Here is a 20,998-nt window from a genome sequence, read left to right as displayed (position 1 = left end):
ACTGTATATATGTGTGTGTGTGTGTCTGTGCGAGTCTGCAAAATAAAAATAGTAGCTCCTATTTTAGCTTTTTTTCACCAACATCCTCTCTCAGTACCCAGGCAATAGGGCCTGGGGTTAAACCTTAGCTCCTGTTCAGAGCCCGGGCTCATCCTCCCTCCCTCCACATATAATGCACTACCTCACACTGCTGTGCCTCCAATGTAAAGACCCTCTGAAGTCACAGCTCTCTATAGCGCTCTCTGTCCTTAAGGTTACACAAGAATGGGAGATTAGATACCCTTCTTCAACACTTTTTTAAAAAGTCATTCCACATCTGGTTTAATAATTCAAAATGGCATCGGCGCAGCCTCCACAATCTCTTTAGCTTGAAGGAGTTTCAGTATTATCTGTATACTGGGCTCTGTTCTCTATCACCGCTACAGAAAACAGAGCTGTCAGGGAAATCTTTACACACAGGAGGCACTGAACAAGCACTGGAATATTGAAGTGTTTATGTATGTGTGCATGTGCGTGTGCATAGGTTTTTGTGTACCTGAGTCTGTTTGAGATGCACTGTCACTCACTTGTAACATGAACCGATGTCAGACCACTGCCACTGAAGCGCTCTGGGACTGTGTACTAGAGCTCCCAGGAGCCATGTGTGTGTGTGCCACTGCAGCTGTGTGTGTACGTGTGCATGTGTACACACTTATGAAATAAACATCACACACTTCTCACTCCCTGAGAGTTGGGATCGCTAGCCGACCACGGCGAAGCATCCGCGTTTGTCATTGGGGAGAAAGCTACTGTACAACGACTTGAGCTGAAATAAACAATAATGAAATCAATTATTATTATTTTATTTATTGAAGCTGATGCTTCTATTTACCCAGACCCAACAGTTCATTTAGCCACAGTCTAATTAGCACATCAGTTTTAAAGTGCAATGTTTTGGTATTTTAGCTTCCTTTCTTTCTTTTCTCCTTTTTTCCTGTTAATATTAAAACAAACAATCTTTACATTCAGTCATCGAACAGACTCCCATTTTAGCTTTCAAAGTTGTATTCAGCAAGGGGTGCACATCTCCCCTTTTGCTTTCCTTCCCTTTCTATTTTTTCTCTCTCTTTCTCCTTCTCTCTCTCTCTACCGCACCTGTTTAGAACAATACCTTTGTGGTGCAGCTTGACATAAATTATTTATGAGTTTTAGGAGGAATTGGAGAACCTTTGTGGACTATACCACACAGTCTGTGAGTGGTGTGGGAGTAGTCTGGATGTCCGTCTGTCTGTTTGAGTGTCTATTCGCTGTCTTTCTGTCTCTCGCTCCCAGGTTGCCTCAGCTTCAATCTCATGTTCTGTTTCCCCTCTCCTTCTCTTACAGTGAAGTTTGTGAACTGCGGCCGAGGTGGACTGGTGCGGTTCGAGTGCAGTAACCCGTTCGACTTCCGGATAGAGGCTGACGGGGTCGTCTACGCCCTCAGGCCTTTGACCTTGTCCACCCTCCCTACAGTGTCCCTAGTTATCGTAGCCAGAGACGAGACCAATCAGCAGCAATGGCAGACCAAAGTGAGACTGACGCCCCCTGTAGGCCAGGACCAGCAGGTACGTCCAACACCTCCACATGCATCCTCTCTCCTACCCCCTCTCTCTCTAATAGTTGTTGTTTATTTGTGACTTTGAGTAGCATTGTGGAACGTGGAATGTTCCAATTCGGATTCCGCCGTTGCATCCAATTCCGCTTATTAGCCTCGTAGGAGCATAAACAGATGATTTGTTCCCTAAATTGTAGCAGATGTTCCGCGATACTGAATGGAGGCTCGTTATTTAAAACTTAATGTTTTGGTACAGTCCATACGTGTTCATTGTCAGGGACTGGGAACCTGGTCAGAATTGAAGGAGTGATGTATGCTGCTAAATACAGGGAAATTCTTGAGGGAAACCTATTTCAGTCTTTCAGAGATTTGAGACTGGGATGTAGGTTCACCTTCCAGCAGGACAATGACCCTAAGCATTACTGCTAAAGCAACACTCAAGTGGTTTAAGGGGAAAGATTTAAATGTCTCGGAATGGCATAGTCAAAGCCCAGACCTCAATCCAATTGAGAATCTGTGGTATGACTTAAAGATTGCTGTACACAAGCAGAACCAATCCAACTTGAAGGAGCTGGAGCAGTTTTGCCCTGCAGAATGGGTAAAAATCCCAGTGGCTAGATGTGCCAAGCTTATAGAGACATACTCAAGAGACGTGCAGCTGTAATTGCTGTTAAAGGTGGCTCTACAAAGTATTGACTTTGGGGGGGGTAAATAGTTATGCATAGTTGTCTTATTTCTCGTTCTTGAGCCCCGAGACAGGATTGTGTCAAATCATAGATCTGGGGAAGGGTACCCAAAAAAATTCTGCCGCATTGAAGGTCAACAAGAGCACAGTGCCACCATCATTATTAAATGTAAGAGGTTTGGAACCACCTAAATTCTTCCAAGAGCTGGCCACCCAGGCAAACTGAGCAATTGGGTGAGAAGGGCCTTGGTCAGGCAGGTGACCAAGAACCCAATGGTCACTGACAGAGCTCCAGAGTTTCTATGTGGAGATGGGAGAACCTTCCAGAAGGACTACCATCTCTGCAGGACTCCACCAATTAGGCCTTTATGGTAGAGTGGCCAGCCAGATGCCCCTCCTCAGTAAAAGGCGCATGACAGCTCGCTTGGAGTTTGCCAAAGGCACCTAAAGAAGTCTTAGAACATGCGAAACAAGATTCTCTGGTCTGATGAAACCTAGATTGAACTCTTTGCCTGATTGTCAAGCATCATGTCTGGAGGAAACCTGGAAACATCCCTATGGTGGTGGTGGCAGCATCATGCTTTGGGGATGTTTTTCAACGGCAGAGACTGGCAGTCTAGTCAGGATCGTGGGAAAGATGAATGGAGCAAAGTACCGACAGATCCTTGATGAAAACCTGCTCCAGAGCGCTCTGGACTTCAGACTGGGTGAAGGTTCACCTTCCAACTGGACAAACACCCAAAGCACACAGCCAAGACACTTGGAGTTGCTTCAGTACAAGTCTCTGAATGTCCTTGAGTAGCCCAGCCAGAGCCCGGACTGGAACCCGATCGAACATCTATGGAGAGACCTGAAAATAGCTGTGCAGCACCGCTAACGTAACAAAATGTGGAAAAAGAGAATGGATATGTATACTTTCAGATGGCACTGTATATATATATATATATTTAAAATAATTTAAAAGTTTTGGGTCACTTAGAAATGTCCTTGTTTTTGAAAGAAAATCTATTTTTTTGTCCATTAAAATAACATAAAATTGATCAGAAATACAGTGTAGACATTGATAATGATATGAATTACAAATTGTAGCTGGAAAGGGCAGATTTTTCATGGAATATCTACATAGGTGTACAGAGGCCCATTATCAGCAACCATCACTCGTGTTCCAATGGCACATTGCATTAGCTAATCCAAGTTTATTATTTTAAAAGGCTAATTGATCATCAGAAAACCCTTTTGCAACTATGTCAGCACAGCTGAAAACTTTGTACTGATTAAAAAAGCAATAAAACTGGCCTTCTTTAGACTAGTTGAGTATCTGTAGCACGCGCTCCAGCAGGTATATCTCTCTGGTCACCTCCAAAACCAATTCTTACTTTGGGTGCCTCTCCATCCAGTTCTCTGCTGCCATTGACTGGAACAAACTACAAAAATCTCTGAAACTGGAAACACTTATCTCCCTCACTAGCTTTAAGCACCAGTTGTCAGAGCAGCTCACAGATTACTGCATCTGTACATAGCCAATCTATAATTTAGCCCAGACAACTACCGCTTTCCCTACTATATTTATTTATTTATTTTGCTCCTTTGCACCCCATTGTTTCTGTTTCTACTTCGCACATTCTTCCACTGTAAATCTACCATTCCAGTGTTTTATTTGCTATATTGTATTTACTTTGCCACCATGGCCTTTTTTTTGCCTTTGCCTCCCTTATCTCACTACATTTGCTCACATCGTATATAGACTTATTTTTCTACTGTATTATTGACTGTATGTTTGTTTTACTCCATGTTTATCTCTGTGTTGTTGTATGTGTCAAACTGCTTTGCTTTTTCTTGGCCAGGTCACAATTTTAAATGAGATCTTGTTCTCAACTTGCCTACCTGGTTAAATAAAGGTGAAATAAAAAAAAATAAAAAAATCTGGATTATCAGCATTTGTGGGTTGGATTACAGGCTCGTCACTCTATTCTTGTTCTGAGATTTGAAGGCTATTCCATGTGAGACATTGTCAAGAAACTGAAGATGGTACAAAGCTGTGTACTACTCCCATCACAGAACAGCGCAAACTGGCTCTAACCAGAATAGAAAGAGGAGTGGGATGCCCAGTGCACAACTGAGCAAGAGGACAAGTACATTAGAGTGTCTAGTTTGTGAAACAGACGCCTCACAGGTCCTCAACTGGCAGCTTCATTAAATTGTACCTGCAAAACACCAGTCTCAACATCAACAGTGGAAGTGACTCCGGGATGCTGGTGCTCTGGGTAGAGTTGCAAAGAAAAAGCCATATCTCAGACTGGCCAATAAAAATAAAAGATTACGATGGGCAAAAGAACACAGGCACTGGACAGAGGAACTCTACCTAGAAGGCCAGCATCACGGAGTCGCCTCTTCACTGTTGACGTTGAGACTGGTGTTTTACGGGTACCTTTAAGTGTTCACTTAATGGGGAGCACAAACATATACTCAGCCTGATCAGTGGGTAGCAGCTCTGCACACAACTGATGCAGAATACCTCCTCATAAAGACTGATTTCAATCAGCCTTTTTGTGGCGGGTTATGGAGGTATGTTCATCATCCAACCAGAGGGGATCACTAGTGGTGATTCAAACAACAGACAACATCTGTCTCTAGGCTTTAAAGAGCCGCCGCTCAGTCAGTGTTCTTCCGCTGGGCTTGACAGATATTGCTAAATCTTGACCATGTGCTCATCAGTCAACATTGTGATTGGCTGTAGATGAGAATGGCCATGTGATGTGGTGATGTAATGAAGTGTGTCACAGAGAGAGAGAGAGAGAGAGAGAGAGAACAGGGAAAGGAGGAGAAACGAGACTCAAACGGCTGGGTTTGTATTTCTCTCCTCATACTCAGTATTCGATTATGTGTTCCTGTTCAATTGAACGGCCATAATCTGTGACAGTTTTTCTTTCTCATTCTGTGGAATGGTGTTAATTGGCAAGACAGCACAGACTCACATTTAAGCTCTTTGGGAGGCTTTCTCTCTCACACTCTTGCTCTCTCTCTCTCTCTCTCTTCCAGCCTTTTCTCTGTAGCTCGTTCTCAGCCCTTTCTCTCTCTTTCAACCCAATTTGCACCGGTGTGAGTGAGCTGTTTTAGGTTGAATTATTGAAGTCAGCGTTGTCTGATCTTACGTTGTGGACTTTCATTGTTAATGAATGCCTCTAAGTACAGTACAATGAGCCTCTTTGTTCAACAAAGACAAAGTCTGAAAATACATTGTCTCTTCCTCCAGTCATATACAGGACAAATTAGTTACCCAAGCAGTACATTTCAAAAGCACCTCTCCGAAACCACTGCATAAAAGGCACTTGCCTTTTATAAGCCTCCAGATTAAAACCGTTGAGAGTTATGTGTAGTTAGTATGAGTGCAGCAGTGGAGGTTTAAAATTCTACAGGGGATGATTTAGTGATAGTTTTGAAAACAACATCGTTAGCTGCTGACGCTCATTTACCATTGTGACTCCTGCAGGTATGTGATGCTAATGACATCATTAGTTACCCGTGTCGGTCATTTAAAGGGAAATGCCCACATGTCCAGGGCAGATAAACAAGGGGCTTGGCCACAGTTGTTTTTAAATAGAAATAAGCGGAGCCAAATGAGTAAGCATGTGCTTTTTTTTAGGAGGGCGGGCCTAGTCTAGACTGATTGCCAATTGATGTCAATGTCAGTGCTGTGTGTCAATGTGATTGACTTAACTGTATTGACAGTGGTGGCTTTGGACTTGATGACATGGTAGTAACCAAATCTTTGATTGACTTCAGAGCCCTCCACTATATATCTCACCGGTTTATTGGGCCGTGTGTGGTTGGTTATCAGCAATGGCTGTCATGAATCATCATCATGCGATCCTTAATCACATCAGCAATTAGATGCTATATTAGCGAGCGCTGCGAACGCATCGGCCCCGGGGAATGTTTTAGCACGAGAACCGCTGGGCCTTGACGAATCCCCTTCAAGCTAACTAGCTGTAATTCTGACTGAAACATTCAAACAGTGTAATTAATACACTTCATATATACTATCACTAAAATATTTATTTGGTTGTGTTCATGCAGGTAGGTGTTAGGTAACATTAAAATATATATATTTCTCTCCCATTTCAAATAACAAAATAGCATTTTCATTAGTTTATATTACTCATGGCTGGAGTGCCTTTGTTACAATTATGAAACAGAAAACATTTGTTCCTTGTTTCAGGAAACTAGGCGTATATCGCGCATCACTACTTCACAGGAGCGCCATTTGAATGTAAACATACTTGTTTTTCTTTAAATAAATTCTGGAACATGTGCCTTAATAACAAACTTATATGCCATCTGTAAATAGAAATACACTTGTTAAATTACGAGCCTAGTTCGTTTAGCCAAGAAAAATGACAGCAACCTTCCCGCTAGCCATGATTGGCTGAGATAATGAGTGGGCTGGACATGCCGAGAGATGAGTTCAGATTGGTCTGCCATGTAGCACCTTCCGTCTATAATATGAGCTGGTCAGTATGTGAAGGTAATCCATTCTAATGCTGCTTTTTTGAAATATATCAGGTCGTAGAACTGCAGAAGTGTTGCTCCCCACTTTCTGGAGGACCGAGTTTATAAAATCAGTGGAATTAGAGTATAATAATTAAGGAGATTCTGCCGTTTGATTGCAAATATGCAGACAGAGTCGAAAAGGGAACACATAGAAGGCTGTTGTGTATTACATCTTCAAACTAAGGGCAACCATGGCATTTGTGACAGAGAAGGAGAAGCGTCTATCCATATATACATACGGGTAAGGGAGTCTAGCTAGCTACATGTAGGCCTCCATTGTAACTAAGAATTTGTTCTTAACTGACTTGCCTAGTTAAATAAAGGTAACAGCTAACATTGGACCTTTGGTCAGCTACCTGCAGATTCACACAAGGTTGGGATTATGGTTCATTGTTTAGCTGAGGTTCCGAATCAGAAGAATAATAGAGATGTCATGATTAATTTCTTCACCAAGATTCTGAGATTATAATTATAATATACCAATAGAATAGAATGGCCCACCCTGTTATTCACCCAGAATAAGTTATTATGCATGATCCGCTTCCCTCTCGCTCTGCAACTCACCCCGTTCTACCCCATCATACTTTATTTAATGTCGTTTTGGTTCCGTTTAGGTTCAGTTTTAGAAGCAATTATCGGGGTGATTATCAACTGGCCTCTGCAACTTCCATGTCGGATGAATGAGCAGCGCAGGTCCTACCGGTGGGAGAAGGAAGGGAAAATGGGAGAAACACTACAATTATGACATGCCCTCGTAAAAACGTCTACGACTCCAGTTCTGTTTGTGTTATTTCGATTCCAACAGCGGCAGTGGGTTCAATAGACTTATTTTAGGAAGGGTCGAGGACGGATGGGGGCATGACGTTAAAAATCATGCCTCCATCAGAGTAATAAAATGAATAAAGTCATGAGCTGTCAAAATGACTGCTTTGCTGGTCCTAGTGTTAATCAATTGGCTCGTTAACATCAAAGTGACCTCCCCTGCTAAGACCATCCACATCAACAAAAGAGTCTAGGCCTTAGAGAGGGTGATTTTGTACTTGTCTATTTGTCTATAACAACACAAACACACATACACACACACACACACACACACACACACACACACACACACACACACACACACACACACACACACACACACACACACACACACACACACACACACACACACACGCACACAGTCGGAGGATGGAGGTAGACTCCAACAAGGTGCAGAGAGACATGCCGTACACTCCAAAGATAGATAGATGTGTGTTGGGGCTAAGGCTTCTAAGCAAACCCTCCACACCATTCATCATTCCAGACGCCAGGTCACAAATAATTACCTCTCTCACTTTCTCCTCCAGTTTAATAGGGTAATAGATATTTCTGAAGCATGTTCCCCGCTATCTGTCCGCTTGCCTCTCTGCATTTCAAATGTGTGAAAGCAGCATAATCGGATTTCAAACATGATTAGTGGAGACGCTCCAACAGCTCCGTAGATCGTCAGGGAGGGGTGGCATGCGTGCCGTGGCGGCATAAGATGGGGCTCGTTTTGTAAGGCAAAACAGTCATTAATTTTGTTGTTTGCACAGAGAACTTTCTGCTAGTTTCAGTACTTGGGATACTGTGCAACGAATTGGTGATCAGTAATTACAGGCGGAGGGGAGAGTAAATAAAGGACTTTCTGAGGCATGACTGTTCTGCAGCAGGGAAATTGCATCTGTCATTCACTGACTTTGACTACCTAAGTTTGCCGGCGTCTTGTTTTCATTTTTTACCATGGCGCCTTCAAGGTTATTGTGACTTTTCTGGCGCTGCTTCAGCATCTCTCCCAACAGTCTCTCTCTGTGGAACAGCATAGGCAATTGGAGCCATCTGGGTATTTAGAGTCTGGCTTGCAGGTACCATCCTCCTTTGTTTCAAATCACATTCATTACAGCCATGGGAGGATGGCACATCAATTTTAAAAGCCTTTCTCTGTGTGTGTGTGTGTGTGTGTGTGTGTGTGTGTGTGTGTGTGTGTGTGTGTGTGTGTGTGTGTGTGTGTGTGTGTGTGTGTGTGTGTGTGTGTGTGTGTGTGTGTGTGTGTGTGTGTGTGTGTGTGTGTGTGTGCATGCTTTTATCAGGACATGAGAGGAGGTCTGTGATTTAAAGCTAACTGGGGGCTGCATTACTATCCCCGACAAAGCACCTCAAACACTACTCTCATTCCCAGCCTTGTTTCTCACTGAAAGCCTGGAAAGAGAGGCTGTTCAAACACGTCATCACATATATGGAGGCTTTGTTAACCTTCACTGAATTCTCAAAGTCAAAATGGATCATAAAATATAACGTGGCCACATCAAAAAGCCTCCTACAAGCTCCCACATTTGGTCATCTAGTGGGTATAATTGAATGATATTGGGAAAACAGTTTTAGGTCAGGCAGGAATGTACATTCTCTTGAATTCCTTCCATCACATCATTGGTAGTTAAAGACAATTGGTCTTGTGGCTACTGTATAAACAGTCTACCTCAAGTCATTAGTTTCTAGATGTGTCTGCTTTAGTTGTTTTCAATGTCTATCTGAAGTTTCCATTGTTTTTCTTAGATTTGTCAAGTTAGTAACCTGTTGTTATTTCTCTCCTTCAGGCCCAGGACATCCAAGCTGCCCCAGCTCGGTCCCAGGGTCTCCAGGAGATATGGTTCCCATCACGGCAGACAGACAGCAGCTCCATCGGCCAGCTCAAACGCATGAAGAGAGACTGGGTCATCCCCCCAATCAACGTTCCCGAGAACTCCAGAGGAGAGTTCCCCCAGGACCTGGTCCGGGTAAGATGTCGCACACACACACACACACACACACACACACACACACACACACACACACACACACACACACACACACACACACACACACACACACACACACACACACACACACACACACACACACACACACACACACAAACACCAGATATCCACAATCTCAAAGGAAACGGTATTGCTCTGATGTGAGCTTCATGGTTCTATGAAGCAGCAGCAGATTTTGGACCGGCCATTCCCATTCTACCACCATTACCACAACACTCAATCCACCGCCATATTTACTACATGCCCCGAAAGGTCAAGTGCCTGTGCCATTATATCTGATTTCCATCTCCCAGTCAGGCAGGTCATCGATATGAATGTAACCTGGTATGATGTAGCGTTAGAGAACACAGTGAATTTTACAAAAGAGCCCTCCATTGGCCTGTTTCCCTGTTGAGATACTATCTTCGCTTTATCATGGGCTCAAGGACACTCCCAGCCCATCCATTTACCTTTTACACACACACACACACACACACACACACACACACACACACACACACACACACACACACACACACACACACACACACACACACACACACACACACACACAGGGGTGGGGATTTTACTGAGTTGAATCAATGACATAAGGGTGTGGCACCAGACACCATGCAGACACACTATGGATACCCAGGCTTATGGGGAGAGATAGATAGACCAGTGGAGACACGGAGACTCAAATATATCACACTCACATAGCCTTGCAAAAGTATTCAGGCCCCTTGGATTTCTTCACCTTTTTATTGTGTAACAAAGTGGGATTCAAATGTATTTTCTTGTCATTTTTTTGTCAACACATGTACACAACATATTCAATGTACACAACATATTCAATGTACACAACATATTCAATGTACACAACATATTCAATGTACACAACATATTCTGTAATGTCGAAGTGGAAGAAAAATTCCATTTTTTTTTCAAAGGTGAATAGATATTGAATAACTAAAGCATAGTTGTTGTATCGTTTTCATCTCCTTGAGTCAATACATGTTAGAAACACATTTGGCATCGATTACAGATGTGAGTCTTCTTGGGTAAGTCTATAAGAGCTTTGCACACCTGGATTGTGCAATATTTGCCCTTTATTATTTTAAAAGTCTTCAAGCTCTGTCAAGATGTTGAGGATCATGGCTAGACAGCAGTTTTTAAGTATTCCCATCGATTTTTGTTTTAAAGCAGATTTAAGTCAAAACTGTAACTTGGCCACTCAGGAACCTGCACTTCCTTCTTGGCAAGCAACTCCAGCTTACTATTGGCCTGGTTATTGACCTGCTGAAAGGTGAATTCCTCCCTCAGATTCCCTCCCTTCGCCTTTGCTTAGCTCTATCCCATTTCTTTTTATCCGGAAAAACTCCCCAGCATTTGCCAATGTCGAGCACACCTATAACATGATGCAGCCACAACCATGCATGAAAATAAGGAGGCAGTTGCTCAGTGATATGTTGTGTTGGATTTGCCTCAAACATAAGGCTTTACATTTAGGACAAAAAGTCTATTCCTTTGCTGTTTTTTTGTGGTATATTTGTATATTTTTTAATTATGTCATTTAGGTCATTATTGTGAAGTTGTTGATCCATCCTCAGTTTTCTACCATCACAGACATTGAACTGTTTCAATATCACCAATGGCCTCAAGGTTACATCCCTTAGCAGTTTAATTTCTGTCTTGCAGCTCAGTTCAGAAAGATGACTATATCTTTAATGTGGCACACACCCACACACACACGCACACACACACACACACACACACACACACACACACACACACACACACACACACACACACACACACACACACACACACACACACACACACACACACACACACACACACACACACACACACACACACACACTTGCAAGGGAGGAAGATCTGTTTGTACCACTCACCAACGGGACTCCAGGGCGGGGCAACACACACACCTATACATACCCCCGCCACCACATTATTCTTTTTAAGTAAAATTCTGAACATTACATACACCTTAGCCAAATACATTTAAACTCAGTTTTTCACAATTCCTGACATTTAAACCAAGTAAAAATTCCCTGTCTTAGGTCAGGTAGGATCACCACTTTATTTTAAGAATGTGAAATGTCAGAATAAGAGTAGAGAGAATGATTTCTTTCAGCTTTTATTTCTTTCATCACATTCCCAGTGGGTCAGAAGTTTACAGACACTCAATTAGTATTTGGTAGCATTGCCTTCAACTTGTTTCGGGTCGCCTTCCACAAGCATCCCACAATAAGTTGGGTGAATTTTGGCCCATTCCTCCTGACAGAGCTGGTGTAACTGAGTCAGGTTTGTAGGCCACCTTGCTCGTGCACGCTTTTTCAGTTCTGCCCACACATTTTTGATAGGATTGAGGTCAGGGCTTTGTGATGACTCCAATACCTTGACCTTGTTGTCCCTCAGCCTCAAATTTGTAAGTATGCCTGGGTTCATTGTCCATTTGGAAGACCCATTTGCGATCAAGCTTTAACTTCCTGACTGATGTCTTGAGATTTTGCTTCAATATATCCACATCATTTTTTCTGCCTCATGATGCCATCTAGTTTGTGAGTGCACCAGTCCCTCCTGCAGCAAAGCACCCCCACAACATGATGCTGCCACCCCCGTGCTTCACGGTTGGAATGGTGTTCCTCGGCTTGCAAGCATCCCCCTTTTTCTTCCAAACATACAATGGTCATTATGGCCAAACCGTTATATTTTTGTTTCATCAGACCAGAGGACATTTCTCCAAAAAGTATGATATTTGTCCCCATGTGCTGTTGCAAACCGTAGTCTGGCTTTTTTATGGCGGTTTTGGAGCAGTGGCTTCTTTCTTGCTGAGTCAGTATAGGACTCGTTTTACTGTGGGTATACTTTTGTACCTGTTTCCTCCAGCATCTTCACAAGGTCCTTTGCTGTTGTTTCGGGAATGATTTGCACTTTTCGCACTAAAGTACATTCATCTCTAGGAGACAGAATGCATCTCCTTACTGAGCGGTATGACGGCTTTTTGGTCCCATGGTGTTTATACTTGCGTACTATTGTTTGTACAGATGAACGAGGTACTGTCAGGCATTTGGAAATTGCTCCCAAGGATGAACCAGACTTGTCGAGCTCTATAATTTTTTTCCTGAGGTCTTGGCTGATTTCTTTAGATTTTTCCATGATGTCAAGCAAAGAGGCACTGAGTTTGAAGGTTGGCCTTGAAATACATCTACAGGTACACGTCCAATTGACTCAAGTGATGTCAATTAGCCTATCAGAAGCTTCTAAAGCCAAGATTTCATTTTCTGGAATTTTCCAAGCTTTTTAAAGCACAGTCAACTTAGTGTATGTAAACTTCTGACCCACTGGATTTGTGATACAGCGAATTATAAGTTATTGAAAACAAGTTTTAATGACTCCAACCTAAGTGTATGTAAACTTCCGACTTCAACCGTATATATATGTGTGTGTGTGTGTGTGTGTGGGGGTGTCAGTACCTACATTATTGATCATCATTTAACCAACCTACCTTTGTGTTCTGAAACAGATCCGGTCGGACAATGACAAGAACCGATCCCTGAGGTACAGTGTGACTGGACCCGGAGCTGACCAGCCACCCACCGGCATCTTCATAATTCACCCCATCTCTGGAGAGCTGTCTGTCATGAAACCCCTGGACAGGGAACACATATCCAACTTCCACGTAAGTCTCTCTCTCTCACACACACACACACACACACACACACACACACACACACACACACACACACACACACACACACACACACACACACACACACACACACACACACACATAAAGGCCTACGTGATAGAGAGCAGATGACTAGGACCACTAACAAAGTCAAGATCCACTTTGGTTCGAAACATTGTTCTTTTCTAGCCACATAAAGGTATGGTGGAGTAATAGTGTGTGCAGGTCCTATTAATCTCAAGCCTTCCTTGGCCCAGCTTGACCTGAAGTGATGCGATTTTGACTGTATTGACTTTTCTCCATGATGGAGAAAGCACCTTGGCGTTGCAACCGGTACACTGAATAAGAGCAACGAAGCAGATATTCCAAATGTTTACAGTAAAAGTACCAAGCATTAAAAGCATTACTCTTTATTGAGATGTACAGTATGTCCTCTTTGGCTTATACATGCAGTCTGTACATTCCAGGAGGCTGGCTGGCATGTGCTCAAAGTCCCTTGGTAGTCAAACACTCCTCAATAGTGTACACTAGAGAGGGGTGGGGGGTTTGGGAGGCATTCCGGAACTGACTTATCCGTCTGGGAATTTGAAAGAGTCAATGAATTTGTAAAAAAAAAAAAAAAAAAAAAAAAACTTAACTTCTAGCGATATCATGACCCACTCATAACTATGAATTAAATGGCAGTGGTCATTGTCTGGGAGTTGTGATATGTCTAGCAACCAATGCTATTGACTTGATTCTGGGTGAGACATGTATTAGACTGTGGGCAGACAGTAAAATCAGCAAATGACATGTTGGTAATGAAAGGTACAATGGGGAGGGCCTCGCTGGAAGCTCTGCACGGTGAAGAAACAAACATGAACAGTATTGAAAGGCACATTCCCGGGCTCATTATTTTTGTCTGAGAGAAATGGAAATAGGTAAGGGTGAGAGTCATCACAATGCCAAGGTTCTGCTTAGGTGTGTTTAGCTGTATGTTTATCGTGTGGGTCCTACATTGCTATGACTTTTGGATATTTTCTGTTTTCTGGTTATGTGTATGCCTGGATGAAAAAGTGTGTGAGTGCATGTGTGCATACGTATATATGTGTGTACACCGCAACCAGCTGAGTGCTCTCCCTGATGTCTCACCTACAGCTGAGAGCTCATGCTGTGGATCTGAACGGTAATCAGGTAGAGAGCCCCATCGACATTGTGATCAATGTGATTGACATGAACGACAACCGGCCAGAGTTCATTCATCAGATCTGGAATGGCTCCGTCCCTGAGGGCTCCAAACCAGGTAGGAGCCCAGACTAACCTTCCCAGCCTCTGGCCCACTGTGCCACTAGACTATTACGACATCAAACGGCATTGATGAATCACACAGGGTAGTCATTTTGTTCATTTGGCTGTGGTTCGATATGGATAAGATCTCTGCCAATAGCAAGTATTCTCTTGTGGAAGTGCTTTGTCAACATTTCAGACGAAGCCAAAGCTTTTATTTGGGCTATGTTTCGACTGTGCTCCATGTTAGTCAACGGATCCTCATAGCATGGAAGTAACGTCAGTGTAATGACTGCCTTAGGTCGATTCAATGCAGTATTGAAATAAAACAATGTTCTACCTTTTTAAAAGTTAAATCCCCTATTTGCATCTTCTGTCTCTCTTGTCATTCATCAGGGACCTTCGTTATGACGGTAACGTCTGTTGACAAAGACGACCCCAAAACAGCCAATGGGATGCTGCGCTACAAGATCGGATCCCAGAATCCCGAGAGCCCGACATCCAACATGTTCACCATTAACAACAAGACAGGAGACATCATTACCGTCGCGGCTGGCCTGGACAGAGAGGTACGCAATACAACAGTTTGTGTGCGTGCTCGCGTGCTCTCTTATTAAACCCCATTGCAGTAGCAGTAACAGTCCCATCATCACATTCATTCGTATATATGTGGTCCTCCTTCGCTGCTCGGCATTCCTCTACCTCGTATACATCAAAATATATTTTCCTTTGTTTACCTAAGTGAGCTGTAGATAGCAGACAAACAGTTTTGAGTTGTTTTTGCTGCTGATAATCTTTAGTGTGTCTCAAAACTAATGAAGTTAGCTAAGTATACCCCATTACCATTTTCCCAACGAAGACCAGAAATTGACTCATCACACTCTTCGGAATTATTTACTCTAACGTGGAGGCAATATGCATCATTGAGCAGCTAAATGTTTTTCTCCTCGTTGCTGTTAAGACTCCTATTTAATTGCATGGCCATGGACTTGCTTTTACTGGAAGGAAGGAGAGGAAAAAATAACGGAATAAATATAAAAAGTCAAAGGGAAAAAACAAAGCCAATTGCTGTAATTCTGGCCAGGGCAATCTGGATAGTTGGCCCACTCAATCCAGTTTACCCCAGGGCTACTGTTATATATACGGCATTTGCCACCATGAAAGTAATTTCCCCGTTTCTCATTACCTAGCAACTGGTCCGTCGCCTGAGTAGCTTTTAATGTGAAGGGAGTCATTTGTTACAGTGGGATTACCCATCGTGCACCATACTGCTACACAGAGTGGAAGCTTTGCACTCCCACAGCAAGCCGACTTCTAGAGTTCCTTTCTCTCTCCACAGGGAATTGATGTAGACTTGATCATTGTGAGAATAACTCGGATTCCTCGTTGGGGTTTATGTAAGACCCCCATATCTACTGAACACACGGCTCAAGGCTTTACCTTTATTTAACTAGGCAAGTCAGTTAAGAACAAATTCTTATTTACAATGACGGCCGACCGAAATGCAAAAGGCCTCCTGCGTGTTGTATGTGGAGCAGGAGGGCTGCAGTAGGTATCTCCAATAGGGGGGGAGTGAGGCCTAAGAGGGTTTTATAAATAAACATATACAGAGATGTATACAGAGATGATATACAGAGATGACCTGTTTACAGATGAGTATAAAGTACAGCGATATGTCCTATAAGGAGCATTTGGTGGCAAATCTGATGGCCGAATGGTAAAGAACATCTAGCCACTCGAGAGCACCCTTACCTGCCGATCTATAAATTACGTCTCCGTAATCTAGTATGGGTAGGATGGTTAGTTTAGCAGCTGGGGTAAAATAGGAGTGATTCGAATCGAGGAAACCAAATCTAGATTTAACCTTAGCTTGCAGCTTTGATATGTGCTGAGAGAAGGACAGTGTACCATCTAGCCATACTCCAAAGTATTGTATGCGGTGACTACCTCAAGCTCTAAACCCTCAGAGGTAGTAATCACATTGGTGGGGAGAGGAGCATTATTCTTACCAAACCACATGCCATTTGTTTTGGAGGTGTTCAGAACAAGGTTAAGGCCAGAGGAAGCTTGTTGGACACTAAGAAAGTTTTGTTGTAGAGTATAAGACTGTGTCATATGCATGTAAATGGATGAGAGAGTGTCCTACTGCCTGAGCTATGTTGTTGATGTAAATTGAGAAGAGCGTGGGGCCTAGGATCGAGCCTTGGGGTACTCCCTTGACGACAGGCAGTGGCCGAGACAGCAGATGTTCTAACTTTATACACTGCACTCTTTGAGAGAGGTAGTTAGTAAACCTGGCCAAAGACACCCTCAGAGACACCAATACTCCTTAGCGGGCCCACAATAATGGAATGTTCTACCATATCGAAAGGTTTGGCTAAGTCCTATAAGGTTGCAGTGACACATCCATAACATAAGCTGAAATCAGATTGCGTACCAGAGAGAATACTATAGACATCAAGAAAGCCAGTCAGTTGATTATTGACAAGTTTTTCCAACACTTTTGATAGACAAGGCAAACTAGAAATGGGCCTCATGTTGTTCATGATATAGAGAGTGTATTCTTTTTCAACTTCTTTTTTTTTCATGCAGAAAGTGCCTCAGTACACGTTGATCATCCAGGCCACAGACATGGAGGGCAACCCCATGTACGGCCTGTCCAACACTGCCACGGCTGTTATCAGGGTGACCGACATCAACGACAACCCACCAGAGTTCACTGCCGAGATGGTAAGAAAGAACAAAGCTTCACATCTATGCATTACACCACACTGTGCGATCCACTCTGTTCCCAGTCATAGCACTGTAACGATCCAGGCAGAGCCATGTTGTGTCTCAACCGATGATGGGCACAACAACGTAAAACTCAGATGATGTAAAACACGGTCTCGCTACAGCATGTGCAAAATAAATAAATACATCGCAGTTTACAATGTTTTAGATCATTTACGTTAAATTTACGTCATTTTTATTCCCAATTCTTTGTCCCGAGAAATTATAAAATAGTTGTACAACCCTGTGTATAGGTTTTTTAAATGATATCCAACTCAACCGTTTATCTTTTCCAGTGATGAAGGACTGGATGTCTCATGATAGGGTGGAATATGCAAACCGGTTAAATTTTCAGCACATCTATTGCCTAAATGTTTTGGCATTCAGTTCCAAAAAGTTACTTTCTGACCACTTCTACTATGGGCAAATATGTATAGAAAGGTTTGTTCAAATCAAAAGGGGTGCATCCAAAAAAGTGATTGATGTAAAATGGAACAACCCACATGTAAGTACTGACACTGTGAGTACATCAGGCAGGCAGAGAGAGCAGAGCAGAGACAGGTGCTTGATGTATTTGTTACCGATACATTGGCCCTTGTGGAATGTAATGCTATTGTTTTGCTATCAGGCCGAGATGGCGATGATAACATGATAAATTGCCGTGGACATTTATTTACTTGAAATTGGGTGTTGGGTGTGTAGAGCTGGAGCACGGAGCCTGTGGTTTTCGCTGGCGCAGCAGTATGTGTAACTGCTCTCTGTCCCATCCTCCATCTTTTATTCATTTAGTTCTTTGGAGAGGTGCCTGAGAACCGGGTGAATGTCATCGTGGCCAACCTGACGGTGACGGACAAAGACCAGCCCAACACGCTAGCGTGGAAGGCCGTCTACAAGATCACTGGAGGTGACCCCACTGGCAGGTTCTCCGTGCCAACCGACCCCACCACTAACGAGGGCCTGGTAACCGTCGTCAAGGTGAGACAGACTGCAACACCCTCAGACTTAATCCATTACCCCAATCCCCTTCCCTCCACTCCCGTATCTCCCAGGGGAGCCACTTATTTTAATAGCTAATTGTATTTTATTATTTTATTTATTTAACTTTTATTTAACTAGGCAAGTCAGTGAAGAAGAAATTCTTATTTACAATGACGGCCTACTAAAAGGCCTCCTGCGGGGACGGGGGCTGGGATTAAAAATAAAATAAACGACAAAACACACATCACGATAAGAGAGACACCACAACACTACATAAAGAGAGACCCAAGACAACAACATAGCATAGCAGCAACACATGAAAACACAGCATGGTAGCAACACAACATGGTTGCAGCACAAAACATGGTACAAACATGATTGGGCACAGACAACAGCAAAAAGCTAGAGGCAACAATACATCACGCAAAGCAGCCACAACTGTCAGTAAGAGTGTCCATGATTTAGTCTTTGTCTGAAGAGATTGATAGAAAACGGTCCTGTTTGAGTGTTTTTTGAAGCTCGTTCCAGTCGCTAGCTGCAGCGAATTGAAAAGAGGAGCGACCCAGGGATGTGTGTGTGCTTTGGTGACCTTTAACAGACTGTGACTGGCTAAGACAGCTCAGCAGTAGTAGTACAACTAACTAAAGTAGCCCCGAGCTGACTTTTTCTGGGATCTTTACCTCATTGCATTAGAAGAGTACTTTATTGACAAAAAAAAGAACCGAATATATACTTTATTGATCCCTTACCGTCCATGGAGCATACTTACGTACTTTTGCATTTCCTCCCTCCAGCCAATCGATTATGAGATCAGCAGGACGTACATGTTGACGGTGGTAGCGGTGAACGAGGTGTCTCTCGCCCGGGGCATCCACTCCCCTCGCCAGTCCACCGCCACTGTCTCCATCAGGGTCATTGACGTCAACGAGAGCCCCTACTTCGACCCCAACCCCAAACTCATCAAACTGGAGGAGGGGATGTTAGCAGAATCCACACTGACCACCTTCACAGCACAAGACCCTGATAGATTCATGCAGCAAAGCATTAGGTAATAATGATACTAAATAGCTGTATTCATACAGAGCTTTTCATGCAGTTTCTTCAATCACTGACTGTCAATAAAAACACTCCCATTCTCAGTAAGATATGCATCTTTCTCATTCACCACCTTTAGCCTTGAATGTATGAGTCTGCATAAAATTAAATCATGATTAAAAAAACCTAGCTTGTAAGGTTTGAATGAGCGTCTTTATGTATCTTCTTTCAATCTTCGTCCCCTGTGTTCTCAGATACACCAGGCTCTCAGACCCAGCCAACTGGCTGAGAATTGATGCTAACACCGGGCGCATCACAACCATTGCCGTCCTGGACCGCGAGTCGCCCTACGTGAAGGACAACATGTACAGCGCCACCTTCTTGGCCTCTGACAATGGTACTTAGCCTAGTCACCGGGCGCTAATATCTGCTTCCATCTGTAGAGCCAAGTAGACTAGGGGAATATTGTTTTTAGCAGGCAAAAATCTCACACACAGCTGCCTTTTTCAAGGTTAAAATTGTGCCAGACACCAATGTAGCAACCGCCACCTTGTTGAAAGTTAACGTTTCAGAGCGAGCACAGACCTAGCAGCCACACTGTGGATGTATTCACCTCTTTCCTCTCTCCTTCCCTGACTGGATTTACCTCTGTTCAGGTTTAGCCTGTTCCACAGAGCACAGCGTAGGCCAATAGGCTTAGAAACTCTCTCAATAAAGAGGTTTCTCAGCATTAATAGGTCAGGATTAGATGAGTGGCTCATTTGAGCGTGGCCTGAATGGCAAAAAAGCCTCTTAGCCCCATGAATACATAGAGGGGCTGAGGCTCTGGGTCTCCCGGGCTAAGGCAGCGACAGTGTGCTCTTCTCTGTCTGTCTGGTTTAGTAGTCTCACCCTGTGGCCTCCCCCTTCGTCAGGAATACACACTCTCTTTAGATAACACACACACATGCACAGCCTCTCTGCGCCTCCCTCCATTCCCCAAACGTTGCGCTATTTCCCCCACCCTCACCCGTGGAGAGAGAGGAGCTCTGCTCCTCAGATCAGTATGCAGTCTGGAGGGGTTCTGTCCCTGCAGACTGGCTGCTGCTGCTCCTCTCTGCATTACTTTTACACCAAGAACCAGGTTCAGGATAACAACCGTTATGCATTAGCAAACATGCAGCGAGACATCATGCAAGAGGATCACTTCAATGGCATACTTCCCCTTATTGTTATTATGTGTTATGTCAAATCTGTATTCTAAGACATTTGTGCGTGTGACATTGTGTGTGCATCCGTCCCTGTCTGTGTGTGTTGTCCCGTCCAGGCGTCCCACCAGCGAGTGGTACAGGCACCCTGCAGATCTCCCTGCTAGACATCAACGACAACGCGCCCCACGTCTACCCCCAGGAGACTGAGATGTGCAAGAAGCCCGAGCCTAACGGCATCAACATCACAGCGCTGGACGGAGACCTCAACCCCAACGCCGGACCCTTCGCGTTCGAGCTGGCCAACAGGCCCTCAGATGTCAGAAGAAACTGGACCATCACACGGCTCAGTGGTAAGACACAACAACAACAATAGCAAACAATCAAACAAACAAAAACACTGTAGATCAGGGCTATTCA

The 20,998-nt window shown here is 43.6% G+C and overlaps 1 protein-coding gene across 1 annotated transcript in view; it reads left to right on the top strand.

The window, feature by feature from the left end:
- Positions 1–20,998, top strand: part of LOC135558784 (cadherin-2-like) — an 88,995-nt gene that overhangs the window by 52,540 nt on the left and 15,457 nt on the right. The window contains exons 3-12 of the mRNA XM_064992918.1: positions 1,363–1,583; positions 9,425–9,604; positions 13,176–13,331; positions 14,478–14,622; positions 15,003–15,175; positions 17,199–17,336; positions 18,168–18,353; positions 19,151–19,404; positions 19,646–19,788; positions 20,698–20,931. Of these exons, the coding sequence (XP_064848990.1) occupies positions 1,363–1,583; positions 9,425–9,604; positions 13,176–13,331; positions 14,478–14,622; positions 15,003–15,175; positions 17,199–17,336; positions 18,168–18,353; positions 19,151–19,404; positions 19,646–19,788; positions 20,698–20,931 (1,830 nt within the window). The remainder of the gene's footprint in view (positions 1–1,362; positions 1,584–9,424; positions 9,605–13,175; positions 13,332–14,477; positions 14,623–15,002; positions 15,176–17,198; positions 17,337–18,167; positions 18,354–19,150; positions 19,405–19,645; positions 19,789–20,697; positions 20,932–20,998) is intronic.

Source organism: Oncorhynchus masou, chromosome 17 (genome assembly GCF_036934945.1).
Source record: "Oncorhynchus masou masou isolate Uvic2021 chromosome 17, UVic_Omas_1.1, whole genome shotgun sequence".
Taxonomy (NCBI): Eukaryota; Metazoa; Chordata; class Actinopteri; order Salmoniformes; family Salmonidae; genus Oncorhynchus; species Oncorhynchus masou.
This window is presented reverse-complemented; position numbering and strand designations above follow the sequence as displayed.